Source organism: Gossypium hirsutum, chromosome A06 (assembly GCF_007990345.1).
Source record: "Gossypium hirsutum isolate 1008001.06 chromosome A06, Gossypium_hirsutum_v2.1, whole genome shotgun sequence".
Taxonomy (NCBI): domain Eukaryota; kingdom Viridiplantae; phylum Streptophyta; class Magnoliopsida; order Malvales; family Malvaceae; genus Gossypium; species Gossypium hirsutum.
In genome coordinates, this window is record NC_053429.1 from 71,491,827 (window position 1) to 71,504,904 (window position 13,078).

The 13,078-nt window shown below is 31.4% G+C and overlaps 1 protein-coding gene across 3 annotated transcripts in view; it reads right to left on the minus strand.

The window, feature by feature from the left end:
- Positions 1-1,864: 1,864 nt before the first annotated feature.
- LOC107962158 (uncharacterized) overlaps positions 1,865-13,078 on the minus strand; it is a 39,762-nt gene continuing 28,548 nt past the window's right edge. Inside the window, exons 13-15 of one of the 3 annotated variants that reach the window (XM_016898419.2) lie at positions 11,464-11,580; positions 11,238-11,294; positions 1,865-2,384 (exon numbers count right to left, since the gene is read on the minus strand). In XM_016898419.2, coding sequence (XP_016753908.1) covers positions 2,325-2,384; positions 11,238-11,294; positions 11,464-11,580 — 234 coding nt within the window. In that variant the 3' untranslated portion in view covers positions 1,865-2,324. Of the gene's footprint in view, positions 2,407-5,873; positions 6,186-11,237; positions 11,295-11,463; positions 11,581-13,078 lie in introns of those variants that run through there. The other 2 variants (XM_016898420.2, XM_041114713.1) reach the window with 2 other exon arrangements.

Sequence of the window (13,078 nt, forward strand, 5' to 3'; positions counted from 1 at the left end):
CTTGGGGATTTAGTATGCTAGAAGCATATTGAAATTCTCGAGAAATTGTTCATTTATATTAATTGAAATAATTTGAACATATGTAGTAAATGGTAGTTGAAGGAAGATTATAAAATAATCCAAAATACCTATTTGTGTTTCTATAGAAGACTCATGATTAAAGTTTACTATAATTATTGTTGAATCTCCTGAAGAAATCAAAATATATTTCCCCCAAATTTTCCCTCACTCATGATTTTCAGTAGAATGGCGATATAAATGCTTAGTAAATACATTTAAATAGTCATTTGAAAAACTAGTATTCATGATTGAATACATAGAATATGAGAAAGTATGTGATATTTTCATGAGAGAGAGTACATACGTACTGTACTCTTTTTCCGTTAACTGAGGTTTGTCCTATTGGATTTTTCTAGTAAGGTTTTGAATGAGACAACATATTATGCGTATTATAGATATGTGTACTCTTTTTCCTTCATTAGGATTTTTTTCCCATAGAGTTTTTATCTTAATAAAGTTTTAACGAGACATATTATCTACCAATAGGCATCCAAGAGGAGTGTTATGAATATCTTATTAAGTAAGTGTCTATCAAGATCAAGATAAGTTTTGATCCACTTTAAATTCTAATAGTCATTAGAAGTAAATCTCTACTTCATTTATACTTCTTATGTCTATAAATTAAGATTTTGGAGAAGCTTTATCAATATTTCGATTAATCAATAAAATACGCTTTCTATTGCTTCCCATATTTTCTTTGTTCTTTACTCTTTGTCTATTGAACTTAATCAAATATGTTCATGAACATTAAACGAACATGTTAATAAATAATAAACAAACAAACAATAAATAAATACATACATACACACATATATTGTTGAGATATAAAATAGTCAAATACAAATATTAATAATCATATTATAAATGAAAAAAATACAAACTAAGATATTTTATTAATATATACTAATGGAATAATAAACAAGTTTTAAGATAATTTTATTAATATATACTAAGGGAATTTTTATAAGAAAATATTATTAATAAATAAGCGAGTCATAAACGAATCGATAAACGAGTCAATAAATGAACTTTTAAACGAGCTTGTTCATGAACATAAATGAACCAAATACACCTCTGTTCGTGTTCGTTTATTAAACAAGCATAAAAATTTTGTTTATACTCGTTTATTTAGCTTAATAAACGAACGTTATACGAACGATTCACGAACAGTTCATCGAAGGTTCTGTTCATTGACACCCCTAACCCTAGGTGGCATGTGAGTTTAGTATTTTGGTGGAATTGTTCTTAAAGCTGGAAAAAAAAGCCCGAGCTTGAAAGTCTATCAATGTCGGGTCGAGTTCATAACGATTCAAGTTCAAGAAAACTAGAGCCAATAACAGATTCAAGTTCGAGAAAATTCGAGTTCGAAAAAACTTGAGCTTGAGAAACCCAAGCTCAAGAAAACCCAAGCCCAAAATAAATCCGACTCAAAGCCCAAAAAAACCGGACTTTATAACTAAACAATCATAATAGACAAAATTAATATAAATAAATGATAATTATTTATTTTTCTTGAAAATGTATTTGTAAGCATTACATATTTATATTGAAATTTTATTAATAGAAAAAATAATTAATACTTTTTTATGTTAAATTATAAAGTGAAGTAAACTTTTTAAAACATTAATTTAAAATAAAATATTTTTAGTTTTATTTATATATGTATAATAAATATATAAAATTAATAATTATTAAAATCTATAAAATTAAACTTTTATGGTAATATAATATTATATTATATAACTATTACCAAAATCAAAACCGATTACTTAACCTAACCTTATATACTAAATTAGTATATTAGTAATACATAAAAGAATACTATAATATATAACTATAACTTAAAATATTAATACAAACTATTATAATATAGATTACAATAAAAGCTATACGTCCACCGACTTTTAATATCCTCCTTCTCTTCACAGAGATGAATTAGTATGTGATTTGGTTCGGTTTTGTGAAAATTTCACTGCTTATGATTTCCGGTTTTTCCAACATACAACAGCTACTTGAAAGCGCTGGGCAACACATAACTTCTTTTAGGAGTGCTAAGTCATTCTAAATTAGCTAGAAGAAAGCTATGTGTACAAACTATTTGCTATGAATGTGGCTGTCACCTATCCTACATTGTTTGCCTATGAAATGTTGATGTGGATATAAGAGAATGAAACATGTCGGTCCTACGATTGAAAGTGGAAAAAAAGAAAAATCTTTAAACCAAAAACTCCATCATATCATAAGTAAGACTGTCACATGAACTTTCATTGTCTTGAATAGCGATCTACAAGTGCTTTAGCTGTCTCCGGGGCAAAAAATCGAGCCTGCACAACACCGACGTTTTGCCTAAAAAGATGTTTGATTCATAACCATCTTCAAAATGATATGGAAACAAAGACAACGGCTTCTCAAACAGATAAATAATGTTCAAATATGCAACTCTTTTTATTTTTTTCAACCAATAACATGGGTTTAGACTACTCCAAGTTGGGATAATTTTAAATTCAGATATAACCATTTGAACATAGTTTTCAAGGATATCAAATCCATTCAACAATTTTGGATTCCAACTTGTCACCTTTAACCAAAATAACTAGCCACTGAAAATGAAAATTTTCAAAATTAATTTTTTAATATGTTTGATAAACCTACTAATTTTTATCACTAAGAATTGTGAAAATGTTTAAGTTATTTTTATTTAAAATAAATTATCTCCCCTTTTTTTGTTAAAAAGTTAGATATCTAAGTTATTATATTTTAACTTTTATCCAAAATTATCCAAAATAAAAATTATATATCATATTAATAAGATTAAAGTTAAGAGAAATATTTTTTTAAAATTAGCTTTAATTTATCAAACAACATAATTACATTCAATACTTAATTTTCTTAATACACTAAACAACTTTCTAATATCAATTCAATACTTGTAAAATTTAGCACTCAACTTTTTTTTTTTAATTTATCAAACATCTTAGTAACTGTATTTTACATCTTTTAAAATTTATATTACATGTTAAAATTATTATTTATGCCCCTCCTTGAAAATAATTTTTTTTTTGATTTAGTTCTAAATTTGTAAAGCAAAGCAAAGAGTAGAAAGATATAAGTAGAAATAGGAAAAAAGAAATATTTTGCTTTTATAGATCCGAACTGTTTGCTAATTTTGGTTTTATTATAATATTTGATGCATCATAGCTGTATATTTCATGCATCATCATTAAATTAATAACATTACATTAAATAATTAAATTAAATAAAAAAATATAGAAGATTTATAAATAAATACTAATAATTTTATTTAAACATAACTATATGTTAATTGTAACTATTATAAATAGAATAGATTTAGAATCTTGAGTTTAGTGTCTTAAGGTCTTTGGTTTAGAATATAAGGTTTTAACATTTATTTATAATTAATTATTATAAAGTTATTAATATTTATTTATAAGTTCCTAACTTTTTTTTGTTTTATTTAATGATAAGGTGTCATGTTATCATTAATCAATGTCGCATGAGACTAATCATCAGTGTTTAATTATATTTTTAATAAATACTATGAAGTAATATATTGTTGTTTTATTAATAACAAATTTCTTTTCCACTCGATTCTTCGTGCGATTAAAGCAGGAAGAAAATTTCCCGCTGTTTATGGTTGAATCGATTGTTTCTAAAAGTAGTAGACTAGCGGCAACAAAAGAGAGCACCATGAGTCAGAAAGGAGATTCATTTCATCAATTATCGCAGCTGACCCTTCATAAGCTTGATGGAACAAGCGACCTAGAATGGGCACGAACCATGAAGTTGGCCATTGAAGGAAGGGGGAAGCTATCTGACCAAAGATATGAAGAAACTGGAAGATGACAAACGGCTAGGTGTATGATAATCTAAGAGTTCTATGATCATTGCTTGGCTAATTAACTCCATGGGAGGCTGTGAGAAACCTATTTAGATGTTCAAATTTTATCTCAAATATTTGGATTAAATACCAAGCTATTGAAGGCTAGACAAGGAGATAGCGAAGTAATGCAACGACGTTGTGTCACTATTGCAAAAATTGGATCATTATTATAATGATAAATGGGACTAGTCATCCGATAGTGTAAAGTTCATGAATAAAGAAGAAAATGATAGTCTATAAGTTCTTAGCAAGGTTAAATCAAGAATTTAATGAAGTGAGAGCCAGGATCCTTGGAAAAAAAACTGTTACTATTTATTAGAAAAGCCTTATCTGAAATTAGAAGACAAGAATCTAGGAGAAAAGTCGCATTAAAACATGATCTTGATCAAAATTCTGCACTAGCTATAGTGAGAAATGACTCTAAATATGATAGGGAAAAAATGCCATGGTGTGACCATTATTAAAAACCGTGGCATACACGTGAAACTTGATGAAATATTCATGGAAAACCACCAAATTTAAGGAAAATGCTAAAAACAGATCTGCTCCAAGTACTGACATCCAAGCCCTCCAAAAGGCAGGGGCAAAATAGGAGCAACAATCTACTCGGGAGATGCCTCCCTTTACGAAGGATTAGTTAGAACTCCTATATAGACTTTTCCAAACTCCACAATTTCGAGTTGTGAATCCTCCAAACCAACCAACTCCCTTTAGCTCTTTTGCTCAAGCAAGTAACGTTGCTTCAGTTTTCCTCAGTGAGTATAAGCCCGATTGCTATTAGATAATCAGTTCAAGTGCATCTGATCATATGAAAAGTTGTTCTCAATTCCTTTAACTTACGCACATTATGCAGGAAATAAAAAATTTTGAATTGCAGATGGTTCATTCTCGGCAATGCCGGAATAAAAACTATTAAACTCTAAGGGAAGATCATGAACGGATGATCGTGGAAGGACACATGAACGAAATCCTCGCGGTAAATCTAATGGTAGATCAAAGTCTTTAAATAGAGGTAAAACTTGCAACTTCTGCAAGAAAAAAGGGCACTTAAATCTGAGTGCTTTAAGCTACAGATCAAGATTAAAAGGGGGCTGCGAATCAAAAGGGAAAACAACCAGAAGATTCCGGTGAAACTAATGTTGTAGAAGACTACAGTGATGGTGAACTTCTAATCACTTCAGTCAACAATTCTAAAATGAGCGAGTAGATACTTGATTCAAGTTGCACCTTTCACATGAATCCCAATCGGGATTGGTTTACAACTTACGAAACAGTGTCTGAAGGTGTTGTTTTGATGTGAAATAATGCTTCGTGTAAAATCACAGGTGTTGGAACAATTAAAGTTAAGATGTTTGATGGAGTTGTCAGAACACCTAGTGACGTGCGACATGTTTCAGAATTGAAGAGAAATTTAATTTCATTTAGTACTCTTGATTCAAAAAGGTACAGATACACAGCTGAAAGTGGGGTTTTAAATATTTCCAAATGTTCCCTTATTGTGATGAAAGGGCAAAAAAAAACTGTCAAGTTATATGTTTTACAGGATTCTACTACTACTGGTGATGCAGATGCAGCTGTCGCTTCCTCTTCCTTGTCAGATGATATTACTAAACTTTGGCATATGCGCCTAGGGCATATGAGTGAGAATGACATGGCAGAATTGAGCAAAAGAAGACTTCTTAATGGGTAAGAAATTCGCAAACTGAATTTTTGTGAGTACTGTGTTTTTGGGAAGCAAAAGAGAGTTCGATTCACCAGAGGAATCCATAACACGAAGGAAATATTAGAGTATATTCATTCTGATCTGATCTGTGGGGGCCATCTAGAGTGCCTTCGAGAGGTAGAGTTAATTATATGCTAATATTTACTGATGATTTTTTCAGAAAATTTTGGGCGTTCTTCCTGAAACAGAAAAGCGATGTGTTTTTCGCATTTAAGTCTTGAAAAATTATGATTGAAAAATAGATGGAAAAATAAATAAAATACCTTCGCACAGACAATGACTTAGAGTTCTGTTCTGATGAGTTTAATAGATTATGCAAGTCAGAAGGGATCGTGAGACGCTTGACAGTTCGCCATACTCCACAGCAAAATGGCGTTACAGAATGAATAAACAGAACGATTATGGAGAAGGTTCGATTTATGTTTTCAAATGCCAACTTACCAAAGTCGTTTTGGGCAGAAGCAGCCTCTACTGCATGTTTTTTGATCAATCGATCTCCATCTGTTTCCATTAAGAAAAAGACTTCACAAGAGGTATAGTCTGGTAATCCTGCTAATTATTCTAATTTAAAGATCTTTGAATGTCCTACGTATGCTCATGTTGATAATGGAAAATTGGAACCGAGATCCATCAAATTTGTTTTTCTTGGTTATAAAGCAGGTGTAAAAAGGTATAAGTTATGGTGTCTTGAAAATAGAAAAGTTATGATTAGCAGAGATGTTTTTGATGAAACTACTATGCTATCTAACTTATCTCTTAAAGACTCTTCCAATAAAGAAAATCAAAAGCAGGGGGAGCATCAGATTAATACAAAATCGAATCCTCAATCCAGTACAAAAATTGAAAATAGAGTTGTTTCTTCACTGCAATACTCTATCATCAAAAACAGATCTAGAAGAGAAATTAAACCTCCAAAGAAGTATGCCGAGGATGATCTAGTTGCTTATGTTTTAAATGTAGTTGAAGATATAGATGCGAATCAAGAACCACCTAATTATTCTGAGGCGATTAGTTGTGAAGACTCAAAAAAATGGATGTTTACTATGCAAGAGGAGATGGAATCACTTCATAAAAACAAAACATGGAATCTTGTGAAACTTCCTAAAGGTAAGAAGACTGTTCGTTGTAAATGGGTATTTAAAAAGAAAGAAGGGACTCTAGGAGTTGAAGAACCCAAATATAAAGTAAGGCTTGTTACAAAGGCTTACAGTCAAATTCTAAGAGTGGACTTCACAAATGTATTCTCCCCAGTTGTAAAGCATAGTTCGATTCGAGCTTTACTTAATATTGTAGCCATGCATGATTTGAAGCTTGAGCAGTTAGATGTAAAAACTGCATTTTTGCATGGAGAGCTTGAAGAAGATATTTACATGCAACAACTAGAGGGTTTTACATTCTAAAAAAAAGGATTATGTTTGCTTGCTGAAAATGTCCTTTTACGGTTTGAAACAGTCACCAAGACAGTAGTATAAGAGGTTTGATTCCTTTATGACTTCTCATGATTTTAAAAGAAATATTTTTGACAGTTGTGTTTACTTTAAGAAAAATAGTAATGGTTCTTTTGTGTTTCTACTTTTTTATGTTGATAACATTTTGATAGCAACAAAAGATAAAGGAGATATAAAAAATGTTAAAGCCCAACTAAGTGAAGAATTTGAGATGAAAGATTTAAGACCGGTAAAAAAAATACATGGTATGAAGATTCTCAGAGATAGAAAAACAAGCAAATTGTACCTAAGCCAGAAGGGGTACATTGAGAAAGTTCTTTGCAGGTTCAATATGTAGAGTGCTCAGCCTGTTAATACTCCTTTAGCAGCCTATTTCAGAATTTCATCGGCTTTGTCTCCACAATCAGATGATGAGATTGAGTACATGTCATATATTCCATACTCTAGTGCAGTGGGATCTCTTATGTATGTTATGGTTTGTTCATGTCCAGATTTATCATATGCAGTTAGTGTAGTTAGCAGATATATGTCGAATCCCGGTAAAGAACATTGGAAAGCAATTCAGTGGATTTTAAAATACTTACGAGGTACTACTAATGTTTGCTTACAGTTTGGAAGAACTAGAAATAAAGTCATTGGGTATGTTGATGCTGATTTTGCTGAAGACCTTGATAAAAGAAGATCTCTCACAAGTTATGTCTTTACAATCGGAGGTTGTACAATTAGTTGGAAAGACACTTTGCAAACTACAATCACTTTGTCTACCACTGAAGCTAAGTACATGGCGATTACTAAGGCTTGTAAAGAAGCTATTTGGTTGAAGGGGGCTCTTTAGTGAACTCAATGAAGACCTTCAAATCAGCACAGTATTTTGTGACAGTCAGAGTGCCATTTTTCTTACAAAAGATCAAATGTTTCATGAGAGAACAAAACACATTGATGTGCGGTATCGTTTTGTTCGTGATATTATTGCTCGTGGTGATATTATTGTGAGCAAAATTAGTACTCGTGAAAATCCTGCATATATGATGACTAAGTCACTTCCTATAACCAAGTTTGAGCATTGCTTAGACTTGGTTGGTGTTCATTATTGAAGTTAAACCCTTAAGGGGTTTTATGGAAGAGGTGGAGAACTTATTCATTGAGAGTTCGCGATGAAGAACTTTTTCATTGAGAATTCGTGTCAAGGTGGAGATTGTTAGAATTAAATGACCCGAATCCTTATTTAAATAAAATACAGTGGTAAAAAAAATCCATATAAAATTACACTTCTTTTATTTTATTTTAGAATAAAATTTTTTAAACCTTATTAAATTCTATCTATTTGATATTGATTAGAATAAGGTGTTTTAGTCTTACTAGAATATGGCTTTACAAGCCTATATAAATAGACATAGTCTATTCCTCTTGTAATTAATTCGAATTCGACATAGTAAATTTTCTTCTCCTTTGCCCGTGATTTTTTCCCGAAAGGGTTTCCACGTAAATCTGTGTGTTCTTATTTTTTATTTTATTTTTTTCATATAAACATTTGATTCCAACTTTATTTTTTAATAAATATTTACCTTCTTTTCAATGTGAGTTTTGCAAATTAGCTAAGCATCATCGCTCTTCTTTTCCATATAGGCCTTACCAAACATAAAAATCTCTCTTGATGATTCATAGCAATGTTTGGGGACAATCTAGGACACCAACTTTGTTTGGAAAAAAATGGTTTGCTATTTTTATTGATGATCACACATAGGTTAGTTGGGTTTATCTATTAAGGGAAAGATCTGAGGTTTAGTATTTAGAATCTTTTAAAGAATGATTGAGACAATTTCAAGAATTCAAATTTTTCGAAATGATAATGGTAGAGAGTATTTTAATGAAATATTAGGAGATTTTTCAATGAAAATGGCATCATCATCCACCAAAGCACATGTCCTGCAATCCCAACAAAATGGGCTAGTTGAGAAAAATACGCATATTTTAGAGATTACGAGGGCTTTACTTTTTATTTCTAATGTACCTAAGCACCCTTATGGAGAGGCTTTTTTAACAGAAACCTACCTAATAAATCAAATTCTTGCAAAAACTTTGAATTTTAAGACACCTCTAAGTGTTCTATGAGTTCCATACCCTATGCTTAGGATAAAAAATGATTTACCTTTGAGGGTATTTGGGTGTAGTGCCTTTGTTCATGTTCATGTCCATGATAAAAATTGTTCAAAGTTAGATCCTAGGGCTTGAAAATTTGCTTTTGTAGGATATGCACCAACACAAAAGGGATAGAAGTGGTATGATCCACAAACAAAGAGAATACTCGTCTTGAGACTTATATGAAAAATAATTGTTGGAAAACTAAAAGTCTTAAGACCTAATAGGGAAGTATCGAGACTTCATGAACATGTCTCAAGACTTGATGAATAGATCTCGAGATTATGCTCCCTGAAGCAAACTTTGGCTACTAACTTCGCTAGTCTCCAAGACTTATAGTCCTTATCTCCAGCTAAGTCTCGAGACTTGGTTACTAAAATATCTTAAAAACATTTTAAGATCTTAGAACACTTTGGTATTAACTAAAAAACATTTGGACAAGTTGAAACATATATTAAACATGTTTTTAAGTACTTTGAATTATTTCAAAATGCGACTTAAGAAATAAATAACTAAAATTTATCTTACATGTTTTTATATCACTTGAGAAATAAATAACATTTGGACATCAGAACTAATATAAGAATTACAATGCATCTAAAAGGCATTCACTTGAAGCTTCATCAGGTTCACAAAGTGATTTGGGTTCAATGAAAGATACAACACCAGTTAATGAGACTGATACTTTTAGATAAACTTTGATTGACTATTGTAATTTGGAATTTGGTAGCAATGAAGTTAAATGGGACTCTATATTGCAATATGTTCTCTCTATTACAACCAAATCTACAAATATAAAGCTTGTTCCCCAAGATGTGGGGTCATGTAAGACCAGTGTGGTTAAAGATGGGGAAGGTAATGTTATAAAGATTCACGATATGGTAGTAGAGACCTTTGGGATAAGATTGTGTTCTTTGCAAGATTGTAAAGCTGAATCGCCCAATAGGATTCATGATTAGAGATCTTCATGGATTGGGTTGGGTTAAGGCAGGGACTAAGTATGATATTATCACACTTTATGTTTGCCCAAGTTTGGCTTGACCCGAAATATGAGTCTAAAAATTTGTCCAAGCCCACTCATATTTGTAAATAGCTAGTCTAAACCCATTTTCGCCCGTATTATTTTTTGAAAATATATTTTATATTTATTTTTAATTAATATTTAATAATTTTATATATTTTTATTTATTATAGTTTATATAGTCATCTTAAATATTTTTTAATGTTTACATTATATTATTATATATTACTATAGATTCCATTTTTATGTGTTATAATTATATAAAAATAGTATAATATTAAACATTACAAACTTGAAAAACGAGTCGGGTCAAGCTCGAGCCTTAAATGTTCAAGCCCGAGCCCAATCCATATTTTAAATAGGCCTAATATTTTTTCCCAAACCCTACTAAATTCCGAGCAAGCCTTTGAGTCTGGACAGATTGCTCGACCCATGAACAGGTCTATTCATGATCTAGATATTATGTTAAAGTGGTAAAAGTTTTCTCTCCGAAGTCGAATTTTCCAAGCCAAGGAGAATGACGAGAGAGCTTTGTTTATTTTATAATATTTCATTACTTTAATTTTATTTTATAATACTCATTTTATGTATTAGATATATTTAGGACGTCTAAGATGATTAGTTATCTTTCGGGTTTAAATTTAAGGCTATGAATAAAACTTTGTTTACAAGAAAACCTAGTAATAAGAAAGTTTATATAAATAAGTTGCAAGCTTATTTGTCAACATTATTATTCTTATTATATCTTTTGATTAATATAAAGTATTTAGATGTTTTTTACAACTCTACATTTTCTTGAGTTCCAACTTTTTCTTACTCATTTGTTCAACCCTACTCTATTGATTGTTCTTGCTTTCTCCTTTAAACAATACCAACCAAGCCAATCACATTCTTTAAGTCAAGAAAGTAAAAATTTAAGTAAGCTATTAGACATGATAGACTTACTTGTATAAACATCCTCTCTGCATCACCAACATTGCCATTTTCTTTCAAAATAATTCCCTATAAAAACATAATTATCGGCCAACAAAAAGTAAACAAAAAAATGAAAATAGATGAAAAATCATGGAGAAGACATCTAAAGAAAATATATAACAAAAATACAAAATATATATATAAATGTTTCACCACTAAATGAACAAGAGGGAAAGGAGAGAGGAATAAATAGAACCTTGGCTAAGTAACCTCGAAAGTCATTCGGATTGCTAGAAATTAGTTGATCATAAATAGCTACTGCATCGCTAACATGGCCCCAGTCTGAATAAGCTTTCCCAAGAAGTAAATCAACCTGAGAGAAATCTCATAAACAAAGTCAAATAATCAAATGTTATCTGTTAAGATCAAGAAGAAACATATCTATCAACAACTCTGATCCATCAAAATTGATAAAGTGAATGATCCAAACCAAAGTTATTTGACTCAACATGCTAATGTCACATACCGCATTTAAAACCCATGTTGAATACGCAAAGAGCGTCGCATAGAGGTTAATTAATGAAATAAGGCTCATTCAACCTACTTGAACTGATCCAATTCATGGAACATGTGGAGAAACCCATATACTTGAAGTTTTGGTGGCCCAATGAAACACTTGAGGAATTAAGATTGTCATGAATATGGAAACTTATCTTAACAGATGTGTAATCTTAAACATTTGATTCTATAATCTTAGAGAATTGTGTCAACTTCTTATAAATCTTAATTTTAGATTGATTTAATCCCATTGAGTCTTATTACATCTCATTGTACTCCATAGTACTCCATATTAATTGAATACTATTGAGGCCATTTACTTAAACACTTGGCGTGCTTTTGCTTTCTTGTGGCTTCTTCTGGTTTTTCGTTTTATTTTTGATGCCTTAAAGAATTTCTATCGAGAATTATCACTTTATTATAGTTAGGTAGATTTTAAACCAAGAAATCTTCAAAGGGCACACGATTGCGACACTAAAATGTTAGCCTCGTGACAGTTTGTATTCGAGCTAAGGTTCAAAAGCGTCGATCAAGATGAAAAATAGATTAGAAGATCAGATTAATCCAATAGAGACCCATGAAAGGGCCAAGAAAGCTAGCCGATTGAGGGAAATGCTGTTAGCTATAAAAAATCGAGTGGCCAATCTTAAAGAATCCATGAGAGATGTGAAAGAGACGCTTGAGGTAGACGAAGGACGCACCGCAGAGTTGGACTTGATGGAAGAGCAACTCAGGGAATTTGTGGTGTAGTCTCTCAATTCCAATGTGGAAGCGATGCGATGAGTGCTCAATTCCATTGTAGATAAGCTAACAGTAAGAGACTACACTCGAGGTCATGATGATAACTTTGAATGAGGAAAATAAAACTATGACAAGTGCTTTAAGAAAAGAATTGAGAAGCAAAGAAGGAGAGCTCGTTGTGTACCAAGCCGCCATGGGTAAAAAGGTGTTGGCTGCAACACTAAACCACAAGTTGAATGTCTCCAAACCAGAGAAGTTTAAGGGGTAAGGTACACGAGGGATGTGTACAATTCGTGTGGGATAAAATAATACTTCTTTGTCATGGGCATCAAGGATAAATACTACTGCTAGATATTTTACTAATTTTGCTCTATCATAGTATTAACGTAGGTCCACAGATGAAAGACATGGCTAGGCCAGAATTGAGACTTGGGAAGAGTTCCAAAAGAAGTTTCAAAAAGTAGTTTTACCCACAATATGCCAAGGAGGCTTGGGCTAAATTGCGTTGATTCTCACAACAAGACACAATTCGAGAATATGTGAAGGAGTTCAACGAATTAATACTCCAAATC